This window comes from Cydia fagiglandana, chromosome 10 (genome assembly GCF_963556715.1).
Source record: "Cydia fagiglandana chromosome 10, ilCydFagi1.1, whole genome shotgun sequence".
Classification (NCBI taxonomy): domain Eukaryota; kingdom Metazoa; phylum Arthropoda; class Insecta; order Lepidoptera; family Tortricidae; genus Cydia; species Cydia fagiglandana.
Window position 1 is genome coordinate 19,976,868 of NC_085941.1, and position 23,493 is coordinate 20,000,360.

At 37.6% G+C, this 23,493-nt stretch overlaps 1 protein-coding gene across 1 annotated transcript; it reads left to right on the plus strand.

Annotated features, from left to right (window-relative positions):
- Positions 1-3,471: 3,471 nt before the first annotated feature.
- LOC134668265 (GS homeobox 1-like) lies at positions 3,472-4,660 on the plus strand. Its single transcript, XM_063525750.1, has one exon. The coding sequence runs from the start codon at positions 3,788-3,790 to the stop codon at positions 4,658-4,660; it is 873 nt and encodes a 290-aa protein (XP_063381820.1). The 5' UTR covers positions 3,472-3,787.
- The last annotated feature ends 18,833 nt before the right edge of the window (positions 4,661-23,493 follow it).

Below are 23,493 nucleotides of genomic sequence, written 5' to 3' on the forward strand. Positions count from 1 at the left end.
TCTTTTTTAGGGTTCCGTACCCAAAGGGTAAAACGGGACCCTATTACTAAGACTCTGCTGTCCGTCCGTCCGTCCGTCCGTCTGTCACCAGGCTGTATCTCACGAACCGTGATAGCTAGACAGTTGAAATTTTCACAGATGATGTATTTCTGTTGCCGCTATAATAACAAATACTAAAAACCGGGCAAGTGCGAGTCGGACTCGCGCACGAAGGGTTCCGTACCATAAAGCAAAAAAAAAACGGAAAAAAATGCAAAAAGAAAACGGTCACCCATCCAAGTACTGACCACGCCCGACGTTGCTTAACTTTGGTCAAAAATCACGTATGCTGTATGGGAGCCCCACTTAAATCTTTATTTTATTCTGTTTTTAGTATTTGTTGTTATAGCGGCAACATAAATACATCATCTGTGAAAATTTCAACTGTCTAGCTATCACGGTTCGTGAGATACAGCCTGGTGACAGACAGACGGACAGACGGACGGACGGACAGCGAAGTCTTAGTAATAGGGTCCCGTTTTACCCTTTGGGTACGGAACCCTAAAAACAGAATAAAATAAAGATTTAAGTGGGGCTCCCATACAACAAACGTGATTTTTGACCGAAGTTAAGCAACGTCGGACGGGGTCAGTACTTGGATGGGTGACCGTTTCTTTTTTTTGCCTTTTTTTGCATTATGGTACGGAACCCTTCGTGCGCGAGCCCGACTCGCACTTGCCCGGTTTTTATTTTTGCGGTGGGAGGGTGGGAACATTAATTGCATGTAAAAAATAAGCAACCAAGTATAACGGGTTAGCACTGATTGACTAGCACGTTACCTTTCCGCGGATTAGCAAAGTAATATTTTGGTATTAATTAATATAAAATGGATTTCCGCAAAGTAACGCCTGATTCTATTAATTAGACATGCTTAAATTACGTGAAACTTGGCATGAATATTTACGAAACACATATCTATGTCCGGGCCTAGTTTTTGTTGCTAAAAATTGTTATACAAAGAAAATCGAGACGCTACACAGGATAACGAATGAGACGGTGCTAAGAAGAGTGAATGAAAAGAGAGCTTATCCTGAACACCATTGCAAATACACGCGTAAAAATGATTGGACACTTAATACGACACGACCACGTATTTAAAACTAGCCTGGAGGGGCGGATAGGACGCAAGTGGGGAAGAGGAAAACTCAGAAGCAGCTTTTTGGGGCAAGTGAAAGAAAAAGTAGAGGTCGTGTCGTATCAAAAAGTCAAAGAGCTGGCGCAAGATAGGGAAAGCTGGAAGATACTCCACCGACAAGAGAATAACTCTTAAATTGATGATGACGACAGACACTAAGGTATAGTCAGCAGCAATAGTAGCGGATAGAACAACGACGATAAACGACATATCTGACACCCTCTGTTCAGATGTATCTGCTAACAGTCTTATTGTTTATCATATTATATGTAGAGACATACCGCTTTTAATACAGCAATTAGAGAGCGGTAGATACTATCGGCGAGTAGTCTTATCCGCTACAAAAGTACAAAGCTTCTATGGTTTCCAATCTGTTTCAAAACACACACCATAATTCGCTCACGCTTTCCTATTATAAATCTGTCTGTTTGCTCGCAAACACGATTGAAAAGGCTTCCAATTGTTAAAAAATCTGACAGACCCCGGAATCATCACGAAATCAACGAACAATATGGACAGAGCAAACAATGGGATGAAAATAACAGTAGCGAAGCTGTGGTGGCTTATTAAAACGGATGAAGATTGATTTTGGAATGACGCCGCCCTCGCAGAATAAAGGGTTTATTATCTCTTGCCAACGGATCGTAATTTGCTGCCAGGTGAGATTCTACGATAATTTCGTTCATTTCGCAATATCGCTCGTAACTTAACCGTATGTTTATGTGTATTATAATGATTTAAGGCCTTTTGGTAATGAAATAAGAATGGAGAGGATATTCGCTGAAACATAAGTGAAAGAAAGAGGTTTTATCCAATTTAACATTGCTGGGATTAATGTAAGGAAGAAATTTAATTAATAAATGTATATTTTAATGCTGTGGTCTGAAATAGATATATATTAAGGAAGGCGACCTGGAAATATGCTATAAAACACAAGTAGGTACTGCACGATATAACATTTTACAATTATAACTAAGTATGTACTTACTTACCATTTTATTCGAACCTTACTTATTTTACTCGGTCTTTGGTTTTTAAGAAAAGTATTTTGTTATTCAAACACTGCGGATTTAATGAATATTGCTAAAATTAATGTAAAGCTATGTTTATTTACTTTAACAACTAACAAATAATGGTTAATTTTTTATATTAAATGAAATATGAAAGAAGGAAATTCACCACTTCGGGGATTTCGGACAAGACGCGAACTTGCACATAGTTGCAACCTTGGAATACCGGTTGGATATTTACGTACCTATTAAAAATTGCAGTAACGCTCGCAGGCGAATCTGCTTGATAAAAAAATAAAAATCGTCAGTATTACAACATAATCCTTTATTACAAAGTCGGCTAATCAAACCTTCAAAACGTATCTCCATTAGCTACCACTTAGACTACCCAAATTGATACTGACATGATAATAACATTACAGATCCACAATTAATGTTATTCTCTTTTAATATTTCATAAACTAGTTCGGGGCTCTGATTTAGGGGCGGGGCGAGTGCAAGGGGAGGGTAGCCCCACTAGCCCCAGCACTGGAGGAGTCACGCGAGTGGCATACGGTGCATATTACGGGGTATTCATACTTAATTGATGCATTGGGGATGGAGCAATCTTGATTGTTGGATTTTGATACTTGGTCAAGTTTTGAATTAGCTTTTTATATATGTGTGGTGGTCAAATCATGGCTTCAAACCTCGGTTGGGCTCTATAGAGTATAAAAAATATCGTTCTAAAAAAAAATGCAAAGATATGACTACAAATTCGGTCTGGCTGGATGCTTATCATCAAAGACATAAGATTAAAGAGATTTTCCGAGAATATTAATGGTCTAATGTAAGTACTGACTATTAAAATAAGCTTTTATAAGTAAAAATAAAGACTATAATGAAATCATGGTTGTATTCGCATAGTAACTTAACTTATTGTATGTCGATAAAAATAAAAAATAGTTTTGATGCTACGATGGAAAATACGATACCGACAATACCGACATACATAAATTTGACATATTACATTTGAACTTTGTCGAAGCAAAATAACCTAGATAATTGACAGTGTCACAAATGAAACCAAATTGAACTTTACCCGCACCAAATTCATGTGGCTTGAATTTCTGATTGCTTTAAATCTAACTAGTCCCTCATCAAACAACCAACTAGCAACCACTTACTAATGTATTTCACATTAAAACAGTTTTGAATTAAAATATTCTTTCAATAAAAAAAAACTAAAAAAAAAACATCTCTTATAACCGTCATCTATTCAAAATTTAACTTCTATTTTCAAAATCGTTATAAAACCGGTTACGCAACTAAAACAGAAACCAAATTGGTTTTAATGAGATAGACATTAGGGATGTAACCGTCCCATACAAAATTATTCATAGCTACTAAAATACTCGCATTACAATGCGTTTTTTTTTCACTAACACTGGGGATGACGGCCGACAAAAGGCTGGGCCGGGCCAAATAATTGCCAAAACGCTTCGAGAGTCCCATTGTGTTTATTTACAATAGGGTGCACTAAGTGGGGGTAGTTTTTGTAATTGTAACTTGCGGAGCGATCGCCCTTCGATACCAGTTGTAGATCCACCGCCGAGCGACAAACATGTCTCGATCATTCCTAGTTGATACGTTAATCAGTGATACTAAAGACAAGACCAACATGCCTAGTGACAATCCTTATACATTACTGCAGCATATGGATACCAGACCAAAGTTCCTACCGTACCCATACCCAAGCAATCTAAACAATTTGCTGGGTCTGGGTCTACCACCGCGGACGCCTGAACTCTTCAGACCTTTCTTAGAGCATCTGAACTTCCGTTATCCTTTAATGCAGCAGCTGCCACAGCCAGAATTATACGAGCGCAGTGAACCAAGACCGTTCTACTTGAAGACTGAAGAGCAGGAACCTATAAACTACGTAAACAGAAGGAAGAAATCAGTGTCACCGTATTTACATCATCCGTATAAGTCGGCGGCAACTTCTCCTTCAAAAAGTCAAGGTCAACGTTCGCCTTCTCTCTCTGGTGACAGCAGAAACGGTACACCGAGCCCGCCGCTTGCGCACCCTGAGGAACTCCTCCCTGGATACTCTAAAGATTTGAAACGTATGCCGTTGAAAGAGGACTCTAGTAAGCGCATCAGGACGGCTTTCACTGGCACGCAACTTTTAGAATTAGAACGCGAGTTTTCCATGAACATGTATCTGTCGAGATTGAGAAGAATCGAGATCGCCTCAAGGCTGAAGTTGTCTGAGAAACAAGTGAAGATCTGGTTCCAGAACCGTCGTGTTAAGCTCAAGAAGGAGGAAATCCCGGCCGCTGCCGACGGCAGGGTCAAGAAGTGCTGTTGCTCGAAGGCTTCTTGCAGTTCCAAAACCCAACCAGAGGCGGGTTGTGACAACGACCAGGAACAAATTGACGTAGTCAGTGATAACGATAGTTTTGAAGTTCAAAAGTTAACGCAGTATTCCTAAAAGTTGAATGGTGTTATTTATAAACACAGTCCAAGTCTCAATTTGTGTTATGCATTTGTAAGAACGGGACAAAACAAAAAGTAATTAATTGAGGCTTGTATTTAAAGTTTTATGAATTAGGGGATAAGACAATGATAATAATGAACAGTTTTATTGACTTGAAGTAAAATTTAGCATATTGATTATTCTGCAAAGATGTTATTTGGTAAACAACCCTATTATTATAATTATGAACATAATTTGAGCCAAGAAGCCGAGGTTGTAACAAAATAATGAAACGTTAATAACATAGATTGCTAATTAGGTTGCCAACGAGAAGGATAATTCTGTGAATTAGAATTTAAGTAAAATTGTAGATATTTGTTTGCCTATTGTTAAGAATTGTAAATAATTATTTATGGGAGACGATGTGGAAATATATTTTAGTACCGAATGGAAATTTTGTTAGGCGCAATAAATTTTATATTGAAATATTCGATTTGTTTGATTTCAACACATATTCATAGTCGTAGGCATTTTGGAATGTCGATATTATCAGGGGACCAATGCCAACCAATGTCATAAAAGGACAAAGAATTTTAAGTCGAGGGAGGAAAATATTTTAATTCCTCGTAACAGCTATTATTATGGACAAGTTTAAATTAAATAATGCATGGAATTCGTACCAGAGCGAAATTAAATTCATTTATAACTAGAAATTAATTTATTAACTAAGTTAATTAAAAATTTCTGCCGCTGACTACCAATGTTAATTTAAAGTTTTTAGGGTTCCGTACCCAAAGGGTAAAACGGGACCCTATTACTAAGACTTCGCAGTCCGTCCGTCCGTCCGTCCGTCCGTCTGTCACCAGGCTGTATCTCACGAACCGTGATAGCTAGACAGTTGAAATTTTCACAGATGATGTATTTCTGTTGCCGCTATAACAACAAATACTAAAAACAGAATAAAATTAAGATTTAAATGGGGCTCCCATACAACAAACGTGATTTGTGACCAAAGTTAAGCAACGTCGGGAGTGGTCAGTACTTGGATGGGTGACCGTTTTTTGCATTTTTTTTGTTTTTTTTTTGCTTTATGGTACGGAACCCTTCGTGCGCGAGTCCGACTCGCACTTGCCCGGTTTTTTCCATTTGGGAGTTAGGATGAATTAGCATTCGTTAATAAATAGGAATGTACCTATGCTTAGACCAATTATTGTTTTTGTAGAGATAGTTTGAGACCCAGCGATGGATATAGGATAGTTTTTATTAATCATCATCATTAGTCCACGCAGACGAAGTTGCGCGCAGAAGAAGTTGGACAGAACAAAGCTAAGTAGTGTCATTCAAACGTCATATTTTCATAGAAATTTGACATTAATGATGACATTGCCACACATTGGTATTGCAAATGCCATAAATAGTTAGTTACCTTGGCCCTATTCTTCATTATTACATACTAGACTACGAGTAGTGACTCGCCCTGGCTACGAACGGGTTATACCAAAACTTAAAAAAAAACCGGGCAAGTGCGAGTCGGACTCGCGCACGAAGGGTTCCGTACCATAATGCAAAAAAAAATACAAGAAAAGCAAAAAAAAAACGGTCACCCATCCAAGTACTGACCACTCCCGACGTTGCTTAACTTTGGTCAAAAATCACGTTTGTTGTATGGGAGCCCCATTTAAATCTTTATTTTATTCTGTTTTTAGTATTTGTTGTTATAGCGGCAACAGAAATACATCATCTGAAAATTTCAACTGTCTAGCTATCACGGTTCGTGAGACACAGCCTGGTGACAGACGGACGGACGGACGGACGGATGGACAGCGAAGTCTTAGTAATAGGGTTCCGTTTTACCCTTTGGGTACGGAACCCTAAATTAGGGCCACTTGCACCATCCCATTAATCCGAGGTTAACCGGTTAAACCTGGAGTTACAATGGTTACCAGTACAATTCGACATTGGGTTAACGGTTTAACCGGTTAACCCCGGGTTAGTGCGATGGTGCAAGTGGCGCTTATACGAGTAATCATTCCTCAAAAATCACTGTTATTGATATGTTAAAACCGCATGAAAATCCGTTCCGTAGTTTTTGAGTTTATCGCGAACATAGGGACAGATATACATGCGGGGGACTTTGTTTTATAAGGCGAAGTTATCTAAGGTGTATTCGGGTAATACCGAATGTCGGATAATTCCGAAATTCACATGAAAATCACCCTAAATTCCATCATAATAAAAGTCTCTTTTCGGAATTATCCGACAGTTTTCGACATTCGGAATTACCCGAGTAAACCTTATGATATAAAGTGTCTATCTCTTAATATGAACACAGAAAGGTGACCTATACCGACCCTTTCAAATATTAACCAGGCACCAAGTTAGCACTAATATTAAATCTATTCCCTAAATGTATGCACACAAAGGGCAATGCAATTTTTACCCTTTTAACAGCTAATGGAAGGCTCACTCCGACATCAAAGCCTAATAAATTGGGAGCCCCTAGACGAAACATCGCAACTCGCTTTTTAGCAATTTTAGAACTAACGATAAAATTGCTTGAAGCGAGCATTTTAAATGAAATAGAGGTAAGTGAAGTATAATAACATCTTTACTCTATATTTAACTTTAGATTCACTAACATGCCAATTCAAATTATAGTTTTTCAATCTATTCACAATATTAACTTTCACTGATGTGTCAGTGTCAAAAGTGACGTTTCATTCATTCATTCTTTTAAAATTATGGCTTCAGTCCAGTGGGACTATTTCGCCAGTATCAAGGTATTAGGAGCTAAATACGACGACTAAAATTGTACCGTTAGTACAAGATAGTATAGTCGCACCAATAAAAGTCTGCAGCGGATTTGATAGCCCACGCAGTGGAAGTGTTATTTATACGTCATAATTTCATAGAAGTTTGACGTTTAAAATGACACTAGCATTGCGTGGGCTATCAAAATCGCTGCAGACTTTTTACGGTCTAACTATATACGGTGACTTTATTAGCTCTTGGTAAAGCGATAGCTGGACCTTATAAGTAGCACGTGAACTACCGGCCGTTGACACCAAAATGGTGGTAAAACGCATTTCAAGATTAATTTTCCATTCACTGCACCACATTAGTTTACTGTATAATAAGCTATCGATATTAATTACACTTTAAACAATATTATGAGCAAAAAACAAAGGAATTAATCACGAGGAGAAAGATCGGTATTATAATATATTGGAAACTGATCGAATAACTAAACGAACGTACACTGGCATTAGAATGATATTTGGATCATATTATTTAGTTATCGTGCGTCTCGTCCGCGCTAATACATATAAGGGCAAGTACGAGCGAAATGCACGATAGTTGAACGACATCAGTTAGATGTACAACAGTCGCCATCAGATATATCGGAGCGGCCAAGGTGTTCACAATATCTGAACGCGCGCTCAAACGTCTTGGCAATAGAGGCGTGTTCAGATATTTGTGAGAGTCTTAGTCGCTTCGATATATCTGATGGCGACTGTACAGTGGTACAGTCACCTGCAATAATATGTTACTCTTCGAACGCCGCAAAAATATGTGACACGCACTTATGGCTCTACAAATAAGATCGTGTCAGAAATTTTTGCGGCCTTCGTTGTGTAACATATTATTGCTGGTGACTGTACGTTCGAATTGGCTCGGCAGTGTCTATCGACTTTCCCTCCTGTAACACCAACAAGTTAATAAAGTGCATTACCAACCCTTGCACGGTGCACGTGCACCCCAAGGGACATTATTAAACTACCTCATACATGTTCCGCACACAAGGGTTGCGTTGTATAATCCAATAGAAGTTTGCTAAATGATGCGAATGTTTTCATTTAACTTTTTCGAGTTGATTTGCAGTTTTCACGGTGAAAATGAATTTGTGAACCCTTTTTAGATACATTTACTAGTCGAAACTGGAAACATTGATTTGATTGAATATATAGGTATATTATACAATGAAAAGAGGCGAGGTGATAGCTGAAGTCGCCAATTCGAATCTGCTCTAAGATTTCATTAAGAATGAAAAAGTGATTAAGATTTTCAGTATGGCGGTTCGAACCAGATTAGTAATTCAGCACCCCTAGTATAAATTTAATTGAATAGCGTGATGTGATATACGCGTTTGCGTGAAGTATCATTTTGTATAAGATTTTGAGTTTCCAAAACGTCCCGCTTGGCGCGCTGGTCAAAATCCCATACAAAAATAGACATAACGCAAATGCGAATGCTCGTCACGCTATCGAATGAAATTTACACTATGGGTTCAGCTTTTGCAGATCACCTGGTTGCCTAATTTCTTGAGTTAAAGCCATCTTTGAGCTCACAAATTATAGCTACATGTTTCAAAATTCAAAATGTTTATTGCAAATCACATTACACATTATTAGGTGGAGCTTATACGTAGGTGGGTTTACATGTGACACCCTGCAAGGGCACAGCAATACTAAGGGCCATATGTACTGTAAAACGTTGTACGATACACGTGCGAATAGGTAATTCGCAACTCGTGTCAATTTAAAACACTCCCTTCGGTCGTGTTTTAATTTATCGCCACTCGTTTCGAATTTCCTTTTTTTCGCACTTGTGTCGTAAATAACTATTTTGACATTTTGCTGGGACAGTCAGCATCAATAGTAACGGATGAAACAACGCTCCAAAAGTATCTGCCACCCTGGATTGCCCTGGAATTATTTTGCTAAATAGAGATACATCACAAGAAATGTATGTACTTTAGAACACGAACTGTAGAGATGTATCTCTATTTGGAAAATAATTCCAGGGCAATCCAGGGTGGCAGATACTTTTGGAGCGTTGTTTCATCCGTTACTATTGATGATGACTGGACATCAGTTAGCCGCGATCACGACCAGTATCTTTACAAAATAGATTCGCGACAGACCCAGATGTAAATGTGATTTATTATGTACTTACCTAAATATAGATTTTTATATTTGTTCCATTAAAAAAATCGTAAATTTTCAGTAGCGAGAAAACGTCGAATTTCAACACAATCTGACTTATGTAGCTTGTTTTCTACCAACATGTTGTTTGCTTTTGCTGCCGTTGCCTTTCGGTGACTGCACAATTTTGTTGGAAAAGTTCAGAAATAAAACCCAGTGAAAAATTATTGTGCCGATAATTTACAAACGTTCGGAGAGAAGTCGTTTAAATTCATTTCTGAGTTCTGGATTTTTTATGATGTTCTAATTAAAAGTTTAAAAACAAAATTAATCGTGATGTGTATTCATTTAAAGTTTTTTTTATTATTTTTCTATGCCGTCAGCGTTTAAGACAGTAATTGCAGAAGTTGATAGAAGAAATGTGTTTCAATACGGTTGTCCCAGTAACATTCAGTAGAGTACAGGGGGGCTACCGCGAAAACCGAAATTCGCAAATTGCGGGGATCTTTCTCTTTTACTCCAATGAAGGCGTAATTAAAGTCACAGAGAATGATGCCCGCAATTTGCGTACTTCGATTTTCGCGGTTATAGGCCAGAATATGTAGTGCCTAATTATTTTCCATCGTTTTTTGCGGAAACGTACGAACGTGTTTTGCTATATTGTAGTCAGTCTAGATACAAAAAGTAACGAGGTTGACTGACGTAGCATGACAAATACGAACGTTTCCGAGAAAATACGATCGAAAACTACGAGTATTACGAGTATGCACTTCATCTGAAGGTACTCATTACGAGTATGAGAATGAGAAATATATATTTTAAATGGAGTAGGTATTCCGTAAACAGGCAGGTCCGCAGGCGTATTCCGGAAACGAGATAATTGCAAGATTAGAGACGAGCTAGAGATTTTTGGGATCTACATTAGATATCGACTAGATGTGACTTGGATGGAGTCATAACTTGTGGAAATCGTTGAAGAGGACGTCCAGAATCGCGGAAACGTCAAATTTGACATCTATCTTACAAATATCTTTAAATTATCCATATCGTAACTTCTTGATGTCTAATAGATATCTAATTCATTTACCGATTCGAGACGCTAACCATGGTAACGAGTGCCAACAAATAGTTAATTCACTCAATTACAGATTATTTTTTAATACCACATCGGTGGCAAACAAGCATACGGCCCGCCTGATGGTAAGCAGTCACCGTAGCCTATGGACGCCTGCAACTCCAGAGGTGTTACATGCGCGTTGCCGACCTTAAAAAAAAAATAAGACTCGCACCGTTTTTTCTCTGGATTCTTTATAAGAGCACTCTTACGTTCCCAGGGTCCATGGACACTAAGGGTCTAAAACCACGATATAATACAGCAGTACAACGCTCTGTCAAGTGTGAGTGCCTCTTGAGACCCTTAGGATCGAAGAAAGACCCTTTGGGGACGCCGCGGTTTGAGAAATCAAAATACGAATGGATTTTATAGTTATAACTATGGGGCCTTGGTAACATATTTTATTATACAAACGTATTTCGTATTTAATTAAATTAATATTTCATTTGATATATGTACATTTATCGATAATATAAGTAAGACTTTGCACGAACTTTTCCCGTTGATATGAATCAGTAGGTAAAACAGTTATTTAGCGGGTGTGTATAAAATTAATAATTAGGCATTGTGTTCAAATATGTCAACCATATCATATTACAAAAAAAAGCGGCCAAGGGCGAGTCGGACTCGCCCATGAAGGGTTCCGTAGCAGCAAGTAACATAATAAAATTGCGGTTTACGATTTATGACGATTAAAAAAAACTACTTACTATATCTCGTTCAAACCAATTTTTGGTGGAAGTTTGCATGGTAATGTATATCATATATTTTTTTTAGTTTTATCATTCTCTTATTTTAGAACTTACAGGGGGGGGGGACACATTTTACCACTTTGGAAGTGTCTCTCGCGCAAACTATTCAGTTTAGAAGAAAATGATATTAGAAACCTCAATATCATTTTTGAAGACCTATCCATAGATACCCCACACGTATAGGTTTGATGAATTTTTTTTTTAAGTTTCACTTCTAAGTATGGGGCTTCCAAAATTTATTGGTTTTTTCTATTTTTGTGTGAAAATCTTAATGCGGTTCACAGAATACATCTACTTACCAAGTTTCAACAGTATAGTTCTTATAGTTTCAGAAAAAAGTGGCTGTGACATACGGACGGACAGACAGACAGACAGACAGACAGACATGACGAATCTATAAGGGTTCCGTTTTTTGCCATTTGGCTACGGAACCCTAATACACAACATAAAGAAATAAAACCTAAATCAATACGGGCAATAAATTGAATTGATTGAATTGGAATGTGCCGTGGCTAGGGTTTGCAATCCGGATCCGAAATGTATGAAATTATCCGGATCTGGATCCGGATCCGCGGATCTTCGTATACATTTCAGATCCGTTGTGCAAACCCTAGCCGTGGCAAAGGCCGGGATAACGCGAGGAAGATACAGAGGACGAAACACATAGGGCCACTTTCACCATCCCACTAACCTGAGGTTAAGCAGTTATACCGTTATCTCAGTGTCAAATTGTACTGGTAACCAAGGTAACTCCAGGTTTAACCGGTTAACCCCGGGTTGGTTATAAAGTGCAAATGGCTTGTAAGCATTTTATAAACCAAATATATTCCGCTCCCCACAAACGTATCAGTCACACAATCACGATCAAAACTATAATATTATTTCCATTGTGGTATTCAAGTTCCAGTTCCACTAAAACTCGAGTTTGCCTCTTAGCTCCTTTTCTTTTGATTGAGTGTATTTTATGGTCCCTAATAAATAGCCCTTCATTAGATTGATGTGGTGTTTACTTTTATATAAGTAAGTGCTTAGTTCTTTAATTAAGTATCAGATTGTTTGTTTATTTAACCATTCCTTCGCCTTCTCCCACCGCGCGATGGCTTCCTTACATATAGTCAGTTTTAAAGCCATTTTCCGGGTTTAACTGGAATGAAGGAGACTAATTATTCATCATCATCATCGGCCAGCCAGAGGACGTCCACTGCTGGACATAGGCCTCCCCCAAAGAGTGCCACAATGACCGGTCTTGCACCACCCACATCCAGCGTGGACTCCCGCGACATATACCAGGTTGTCAGTCCATCTTGTGTGGTCCATCACGCTGCGCCTTCCGGTATGTGATTAATTATTGAATGAGTCATTTTACTAAAAATAAACAAGTCATACCGTGAAAATAAAGTTCATTTTGTTTTACAGAACGCGTTCCATGGCGCGTGTATCTAACTACACAATATTGAACTCGAAAAGTTTTGCCAATACTTTCATGTCATTTTACATTCCAAAGATTTGAAATGTAAATATTTTTTGTCCAAATCTTGTTACCCATTGAATGGGATTCCAAAATCAACCGGAAGGATAACCCTATTCCATAGTTACCGAACGCAGAGTCGAACAATAGGAACAACCAGTATAATTGTAACCTCGAAAACAGCCTCCCGCCAACAACGAAAATATAATTATTGTCATCCACCTCTATTCCTCATACATATATATTCGTGCGATAGAGAGGTAGAAAACAAAATTCTGATTTTAGTTTTTTTACGGCAGGCCATCAGACTATAGTCCGTTTTTTTAGCATTGGAAAGAACTCCGCAGAAGCAAGCGTGCAGTTTTTTTATCAGGCTCTTTAATTGTTAATAATTATTGAATTATCTAATGTAACATGGTCAATACATATAATTTACTTCAAATTATTACCGCTAAAAGTGCCGGATTTGGAACCACAAGCTTACTTCTGCGAAATTCTTTTAATGCTAAAAAAACGGACTAATCAGACATAGTAAAACGCTTATGAAAAGCGTGAGGTCACTACACTGTTTTCATTTTGTGTGTGGCATTTTAATTTTAGAAGTTATTTCAGTTATTTGACATCTGTTACACAACTGCTGCATAAACTTACTACACTTAATGACGATCGGTTTTATTAAAAAATGTGTAAGTATTGATGCGTAATAAATTAATAATCACAATATCAAATACATGAATTAAACTGTAAAATTAGCCGACCTATTTTTTAATACATACCATAAAACGCGTGAGTTTAAAATTTAAATTTTATGGCATAATATAATTTATGGCGGATTATTGGTAAGGTAGTATGTGATTATGAATTCATAGTAATTTATCTAAATTTCCCAAATACTTAGTGGGATATAATACCGAAAAGTGTTAATTTTGTGGCCGTTTTAAAATGAAATTAATCCCAATTTTTAGGGTTCCGTACCCAAAGGGTAAAACGGGACCCTATTACTAAGACTTCGCTGTCCGTCCGTCCGTCCGTCCGTCTGTCACCAGGCTGTATCTCACGAACCGTGATAGCTAGACAGTTGAAATTTTCACAGATGATGTATTTCTGTTGCCGCTATAACAACAAATACTAAAAACAGAATAAAATAAAGATTTAAATGGGGCTCCCATACAACAAACGTGATTTTTGACCAAAGTTAAGCAGCGTCGGGAGTGGTCAGTACTTGGATGGGTGACCGTTTTTTTTTTACTTTTTTTTTGTTTTTTTTTTGCATTATGGCACGGAACCCTTCGTGCGCGAGTCCGACTCGCACTTGCCCGGTTTTTTTCTTAAAGGCACCCCATTTTACTATGCTATTCACCCAGCGCACTGTGTTGGACTCGCCTTCGATTCGGTAACATTAGTAACCTCACCAGGAAGGGATTGCCCTGATCCTAACCCTTTCGGCATCCGGTGCAAACAGCCGAGGGGTCCGGAATTGCCAGTGACATTAATACTTAGAAAGGAAAAGTGTGTATTTAAAGTGTGTATTGTTAAGATTAGGTTAAGATGACAGTTGAGCAATTCGGTATAACATAATGTAAAGGCGGGAATGCGTGGGGAAGTGGGGATCAAACATAAATAGAGGTATTTTGAAGCTTGTTTACTTAAGAATATCTACTTACTTAAGGTGCCGTAGGTTCAGAGAGCGGAGTTATTGAAATATCGTATCGCATTTTTAGATCACAATAGGTACGGTTGCCAAAAATTGAGAGTGAGAGAAGAACCTGAACCCACGGGGCCTTAAACCGTCTTTAGGGTTTAAATATTTTCAACTACTTTACTTGTCTTCTATTGTTCTATTAATGGTCTCAGTATTATATCAAACAGGTGTCTTTCGCGCACCTTGTGCCTCGTCCATTTAAAAATAAACCCACAATCGATATTCGATACCATTCGTTCCGCCGGCCAAGCGTGACCGTTATAATACTACCCACAAAATTACAAATTTCCCAGCCATTAGGAGTTCCATTAAACTGGCTAATAAAGTAATAATCTTGGTCACTTCCGGTAAAACCGGAAGTGCCGCCATTCCGGTGTGATGTGAAATTCATTTAATCCTGTTTTGTCGAGCGTGTAAACTGGCTGTTTTGATGGGATTTTGGTGGTGAAATGATTAGTTTATTTAATGCAGTGGAACCTTGATAATTGGAATATACTTAATCCATTGGCTCGGTGACACACAATGAGAATAGGCCTTTGATACAAGACAGCGCCAATTCTCAGACCTGCGCTACTTCTCGCCAATTGCCTCCACTTCAATCTAGAAATCGCTTCAATTTGGAAAAAATACAGTCTATTAGAAAAGGCGAAATTCTCGTTAGAACGAAATTAAAAGCCTATAGCCTAAAACCTCTATCAGTTCAATTAGAACATAGAATATCAAAACGATATCCAATACAATATCCAAATGATGTCAGTTACTGCCCTATTCTAACTTTAAGATACGTCAATTAAATGATCTAGAAACGATATGGATTAGATGTGTCAGTGTCAAAAGTGACGTTTTTGTTTGAAGAGACGTCACATTTGACTCTGACATATCTAATACATATCGTATCTAGATCTATTTATTGAGGTATCTTAAAATTCGAATAGGGCCGTTAGTTATTATTTGCCCGTTCATTTCTCTCCGAATTGTCCGTACATGTATAAGCGCGAGCGAGATGCACGGGCGAATGATAAGTGACTGACATCCTTCAGTTCGTTTTGATGTCAAGTTTATGTGCGAATTGGCCTCTCTAATTCGAAATACAACATTGACATTTACCTTGATATTTGTATTATCGAGGTTTCACTGCAGTATAACGCCGCTATTGGATTTAGCAAATACCTCCTGCAAACTAATAGTCCTATGTGATCTCCTCACGTACCTACATTACCTAGGCTGATTAATGAATATACTAGGAATCCTCTAGACCGAGCTTAGAGCAATTATTTCATGCAACCGATGATGCCAAAAATGCGGGGGTGCGCGGGACGAGGTGAGCGAAGTCCCGTGCTGTGATTGGTCCGTTCAAAGACTCGGACGACACGGACGTCACACAAGGACACTTTAGACTCGAACATGGAGTAAAATTACCGTATGCCTGGCAGAGGGCGTAGCGCTACTATACTCAGTCTGGAGGATGTTTTGTCTGTGATTATACCTATTAGAGTCAGACCAAGCTAAGTAGGCAGCGATTTTGATAGCCCTGGCCCCTATTTCACCACGGTGCCGGTGAAAGGTGCGACAATTGTAAAACATCACTGTTGCTGACGTCACAGGCATCCATGGGCTACAGTTACCGCTTACCATATTATCGGGCTGGCCGTATTCCTGTTTGCCACCATCATTGTATTATTTAAAAAAACTTTAATTATATCGGCAAAAAACAGGTATTTCTATTGCTAAGTGATGATGATGATGACAAATGTCACAAGATTTAAAAGAATTTTCGGTAATTCTTGACAAAAAGTCGTGTTACTTGTGGAAATTGTCATTAGCTTCGCAAAATAAGACCTTATTTATTAGCGATATAGTGGAGTTTATTTCAATAAAATGTTGGTGGCAATCAAGCACACCGCCCGTCCGATGGTAAGCGGTTACCGTAGCCTATGGAGACCTGTGAAGTCAGTAACAGTGATGTCGACAATTGTCGCACCTGTCATCGTGGTGAAATAGGGGCCAGATGGTGCAAGTGTTATTTAAACTCAACCTTCTATGAAATTATGACGTTTAAGTAACACTTGCACTGTCTGGGCTGTCCAAATTGCTCGCTTTCAATTCCTCTAACCCGCGAGGGTGCAACAGTATAAAGCGATGATATTGGAGTTATTGGGGCTACTGAGCCACTGTTTAAGCTGATCCACTGTTCCCGCATTGACCCTACAGACAAACAGTTGGGCAAACAAAACATCGATTTACAATAATGGTATCATTCCATTTCTGACCGCAGCTGCACTACTGGTACTGAACGCGTCGGTGTTATTGTCAATTTCCATAGTGAAATGAACGGTAGTGCAGCTGTCGTTGGTAATGGACTTTCACCTTAACTTATGATAATATTGACCGCTCACCTTGCATCATCTCTTACGGATAGCCCTAAACTAAAAGCTAGAATAATACCTAGATTCTAATATTAAAACAAAAGAATCGCTTATATGAATACCTAAAATTCACAATACTTAACACTCAAATTTCTTCTACTTTTCTCAAAGAAAAGTTTTTAAAATAAATTCTCCCTACTTTGTGGGCTCTGAGGACGAAGTATGAATTATTTATTACGTGTAAGGATTTTTTATGGATCGGTTGGGGATTTATTTTGGTGATTTGCGAGATTTGCATGAGGTCTGGGTCAGATATATGCTGCCCTTTTGGAAGGAATTGGATACTAAAATATTGAAAATATAGAATAAAAATCATTTAAGTACACACACACAACACAATCACAATCTTTTTTTTTGTTTGAAACACAATCTTTTTTTTATTGATGGGAACTTTTGCAGTGAAAACGAAGGAGCAGCCTAATTGATGTTAAGTTACATTACATGTTACATGTGTAACTATTTAATAATATAATTACTTTTTTTCAAATCAGGAGTGAACAGGCACCTTCTGGGCGAGCTCGCTCCATCGTAGGCCACGTCTACGCCTCGGCTAGTCTGTGGCCATGAGTAAGCCCATTCATAATAATAAAAAAAAAAGAAGTGAAAACTTTTTTAGCGGCGCTGTGCACTTTTTGTGATGGGGAAAAATGTTAAACTCGAGACAGGTCACGTGACCGACAGATTCGTAAGACGTAGTTAAGACGGACACGTGACCTGATCGAAAAATTGTTAAGGTGCGTCTACGCTAGGCGAGCCGAGCACGAGCCGAGCACGAGCCGAACACAATTCGTCTAATGTGGACCGACCGACGAGCCACGAACGAGCGCGCTGCGAGCGTTTCGTTCGTGCTCGGCTGCGTTTCGCCAGTTGTCGGTTTGGTCGGTTGTTTGACGAACACAAAGGGAATTGCTTCGCGCTCGCAGTGCGCTCGTGGACGTGTTCGTTGTACGTCCACACTTCACGCCGCGAACGGCTCCGCTCGTGCTCGGTTCGTCTACCGTAGACCCACCTTTACAATGTCATTGAGTTTTCTCTTCTGCCGGCACTCCCGGAGTGCGACCCGTTGTTTTTTTTCTAGTCTCAGTATATAATTATATATCAGAGGTAACCTCAAGGCATTGAAATTTATAACATACCTAACAAAAAAAGTGAATGTCCTCGCGAATGGAGATTAGTCATATCGATATAGTATAAAATGGACTATAGTATAAAATAAATGCTCATATAAAACTAAACAAATCCTCAGCGTATCGAGCTAAGGGTTTGTCAACGAGGGTGGTCATAATTAAATAACCGATGTTGTACGCCAAAATAAAATTAGTCGCGCACTCGTTGCGTACTGCCAACTTATAGTAGGACTCCACCCAAGCTAACTTTGCACCAAATTTGAACAGAACAAAGTGAGGCCGTGTCATTATAAACGTTGTATTTTCATTGTAGTATGATATTGCCACATTTTGTCATTGCCGTGCAGATTTAGCTTGGTCCGACACTAGCTGAGAATTTTAGTTGGTTTTATAGAAAATAAATTATTGAATTTAATTTGGTAAAATTTTTCTTCTCTGGTTTTTGCGTGAGCTGTAAATAAGAAAAATAAATAAATATTGAGTTTCTGGCGATTATTTCAACAACTTGACGTTTACTGGGTAGGTAAGTAAAACCTAGCATAAATTTTTATGTGTTGAATCAGCATGTAAGATACGGTGAGAGAGAAATTGTCATGTGACAATTGTCCACAAGTAGAGTCTGTTGGAAAGAGAAGAATCGTCGAATGTATAGGGCCCCATACATTCCACGACTCTTCTTTTTCCGCACAGACCAAACCCTATCAAAGCCGATTTTTTTTACCATATAAATAATATTACTTCTTGTCTACCTGTCATAATGATCCATAATACATCGACACCACAAAATAATTACTAATCTAAAACTAAATAAATCCACCCCTGATTATCGAGCCAGACCAAAGTGAGGGTGGTAGCAAATTAAATAGCTGATGTTATACGCGAAAATAGAATTAGTTGCGCACACTCGTTGCGCAGTGTCATGTTTGGGGGACAATAATGGTGTCAGGAAATAGGCATTTGAATTTAGCGCGTCATGTCTAATGATAAGTCCATGTTGCCAGCGCCATGATTTGAATGAAAAGAAGGGCTTGCAAAATACACTGAAGATTATGTTCGGATTACGACTGCACCAGTAATGGTGCAGTGTTACAGAAGCTGGATATAGGCGATTTTATTGTACATTTTCGTGATAATTAAGTAGCTTTCGAAGCATGTAAATTTATAGATTGCCGTTAAAACCTAAGTTTGTCTCTAGAAAGATACATCCATTGGATTTTGAAATTTAGGTCTGACCTGACTATCTTTCTAAGTATTAAGCAGTGCCTTGTAAGTATCGAATAATTTGATTATGAAACTTAAGAATCACTACAGACATTCACGCCGTCCTAACAACCATAAACTTTACAACATTAGTACCTACAATACCCAACATACTCTGAAAATTACTCCAAAGTACCATTTCATTGAATACTTTCGACACGGCCTCTCCAGAACGTTCATTCATGTTTCAAACGATAGTCAGTTATTCTAGAGTTAGAATGAATGACTGAATGATTTGAATGAGTGAATGGGACAAAGGCAGTGGTGTGTAAAATATCACCGTATTTAGGTAGCGGCATCTTTGACGCGTGAGATGGGTGCTTGTAAATATGTGTGTGGGGCCACGATGTTGGCGACCAGCGATATTGTTCATAGGCGTATTCAAATTCTAGTGAATATTTTGGTTTACTGTAACCAACGTGTATCTTCACTTATTGAATAAAACGATAATATCTATACTTACATAAATCAGTCATAACCTTATGTCGACTACACTGGTCAAAAAATGCAAAATACGTCGCTCGTACGTCATAAAAGTTTGTTTACTTTACATATTGTTTACTTATTATCCTAAATGTATGGTTCATCTTCATTGCCATCTAAAAATTGACTAATGATAATGATAGGTAAATACAAACAAAAAATGGAATACTCCTAGCACCCTGTCAAAGTTCAAATATTTTCTTTTCTCCTAACTAGGATTCCAAAGCCTTCAAATTATTTACCTTTAAAATTATTTTTTCAAAAGATTACACCATTTCTAAATTAGAAATCGTACATTTCGTAGCCTCCCAACATTCTTAAATGCAAGTTGTAGTAACAAAGCATCTTCGCAGCAGCCCCGCCCCCTCTAATTGATTGCATAACTGCCGGCTTTCATTCACACATTCATTCATTCATTCAAATCATTTGACACGAGGCGACAAATCGGCTCTGAACTCTATTGTCATACGAATCGCTTTCAAAATACAAGCGTCGCATTTTATTCTTTATAGGTTATAATTTAAGGTTGAGATTTAATTTTGCTTGTCAATAGATTCTCAGTTATCTTATAATGTATTATAGAAAAGAATTTCATGCATGCCTCTTTTTTTGCAAGTTTTCCAGACATATTGTCGCCTTTATATCGTCTAGTGCTACTTGTGTCATTGTCTGAATGAATGGATAACATTTGCTATGGTGAATGGTTGTGTATGAGTGAACTTATTTTGGCTATTTAGCGATTTGTAATGTTTTTTCTTTTGAATTTGGAATTTTATAACGTTTGCTTAATGGTGCCTGGAGAATTTTTGGGTGACTTTAAAAGGCAATCGCGATTCCAGGCATTTCTGACTGCAGTTATATTTAATAAAAATGGTTCCAGGTATATGTTCACCTTTAGATGGGTGTCATATTATTATAATATTTTTTATGACAATAATATATTAATTTAAGGGACATTATTAATATTATTATAATTGTTTTAAAACAATTTAAAGTTAACTTGTAGGTAATGCACGATAGTTCAGGTAGAACAAATTGACGGTACCTACTTTTTTCATAAATTAAAAATAGTAATGTTTCACGTAATTTTTCGTCTTTAGTTGACCATCTTACAATTAAGAAAATTTTAACTAAAATAATGACATCAAATTCAACTGTAAATAATATTTAAAAAAGTACTAAATTATTTCGAGATAATAATCAATAGTCAGTCAATTGTGACACTGTCAGTGTCAAAAGTGACGTTTCTTCAAACAAAAGTACATAGTATAGTGTAGGTACGTAAAGTATGTACATCATGCGCTTAGAAAAACAGTTACCCTGCCTCTGTTAGAGATTACAAAAATCAGTTTTCCTATAAATTCAAAATTGAAAAGGAATTTGTCCGCTAAAGTCACTACAATGGCAATAAAACGGCATATAAGCGGAATCTGAAGTCAAAATCAATAAATGTCATATTACAATAATTTACGGCTTATCAATGTGTTGTCCAACCACGACCAATTTATACATGCGGCTTGATATTTATCCAAATAACTTTGCTTCTAAGTTATATTTCTACAGTCCAGAAGAAAAATGCAAGTAACTGTATGCTTATTACTGGCTGGTATGACGTTTCGTGTTTGAGAAAAAAGCTTTTTGATACGACGGGTGACAGCTAATGCAAAATGGCGGCTGCGCGAGTGCGCGCGCCGACCAGCTGCCCGTTTTTGCTCAGACATCATTTGCCGCGTCATTTGCCGTCTCGGCGTCACGCTTTCCACTTATTATCCATTTTTATATCATTTCTACAATAAATTTTATGCCAAATAAAATTCCTGGCCCCTCCCTTTTCCAATAAATAACTGGAAAAAGACAAATTATTGGACAAAAACAGGTTTTTTTCCGCGCGGACCCCCTTTGCGTGAAATTGTCTATCTTTTGTCACCGAGAAGAGCGGGGAGTTAGTTTTGCGATGAAATTGCGTTTAATGTCAGTTTTTATTTGGATTTGTGGTTTGGTTGGTTTTTTGGAGAGCTTAAGTGCGACATTAAGTGCGCCGGATCATTTGTCGTAATTTGGCGCTCGAAATAAATGACAGGGCTTGGAGTAAGCTTTAAGTGTCCATTTTAATGCGGTTTTGTAGTTTATTGCTTTTAAAATAATAGTTAAATCACATTATTTTTAAGTACCTATGTTAAATTCACTCATTAATAATACTGTTTATAATCTCTATTAATTAAAGAATATGGTACATTTCGTAACATTAAAAAATCTTGCAGGTTTTTTTTGTAGTTTATTTTCCAAACGTCACATACCTGTTATTACAAACAGAATACACATATATTATTAATAGGTCTTAGGTAATTAGATTAGTTCGTATTTGTTTATTTTAAAATGTACAGCACATACCTAATAAGGGTAAAAAAGGCGGACTAACGCATTTCGGCAATCCATTTAGACTTTGTATGATTGCCAATAATAACTGAACATTACCCGAGCCCGAGAATCAAACACGAGACGCCTCGAGCGACGCCCGCGCTGCGCGTGCGTTGCACGTGGCTGAAGCGCTGATTATACATCATATAATTATTATACTAACTTCAATATTACGCCAAATTTAAGGGCATTCACTATCGTTTAATATTTCAAAGGATATTCAACTATAATATCTATTTCAAAAGGAATAATTTCGCTTGAAAATGTTCATTGACTTGTTAAATCTGATAAGAAACTCGATATAAATATAACGCGCCTAATAATTATGGAAAAATATACCCTAAACTATGATAACAAGGCATATAATCATTTTGATACAAAAGTGATAATTTGAATAAATATTAGGATTAAAATCCAAATGAGGATATAGGTGAAGGGATTAGGGGGTATTGTTTTGACAGACGAAGCCTGCGAATGAGTGAATGGGATTTATTACACGTGTAGTAAAATGGAGGAAGAATGAATTAATTACATTTGGTACCTGAAAAATTTTTGTGATTTGATTCAGGACAGAAGAAATGTATGGTCGGATGAGTTACGAAAACTCCATGCATACTTTAGGAGTTAGGAGTTTTACCTGCGGTGAAATCGCGCTAGATTAAATTGTACAGAATAGGGGATTCTATCTATCCACCAAATTTTCTCGACTGAGGAGAAAATTAAAACTATAAAATAAATTAAACATAGGCCCGTTTAGCATTTTTGTTATAACTACATAAATGTTGCCTTGAGTATTACGACCTTAAGAACAGAACTCTTTACCATAGTACCTTCAGTTTGCCCTAAAAAGCCATTTCCATTGAGTAAAAAACACTAGAACAATGAAAACAATAACCACTCCACAAACCCATGTTTACACAAACGATGTAATTAACAATGTAAAACTGTCATTTCGAAAACTGTCACTTTAACCCGATTATATAGCCCACTAGAAAAAACACAATGAAATAGTACTTACCACAATAACAATTAATTGTATTCATGTACCCTTAGTACTTTTACAAAAGCATTTTCATTACGCGTTAAGTATTCCGCATACGTTTCTATGATTTCAATTCTGTGAGTGTACTTTTTAAATTAACAATCACTTTTCAACCGTAACACATTTGATTT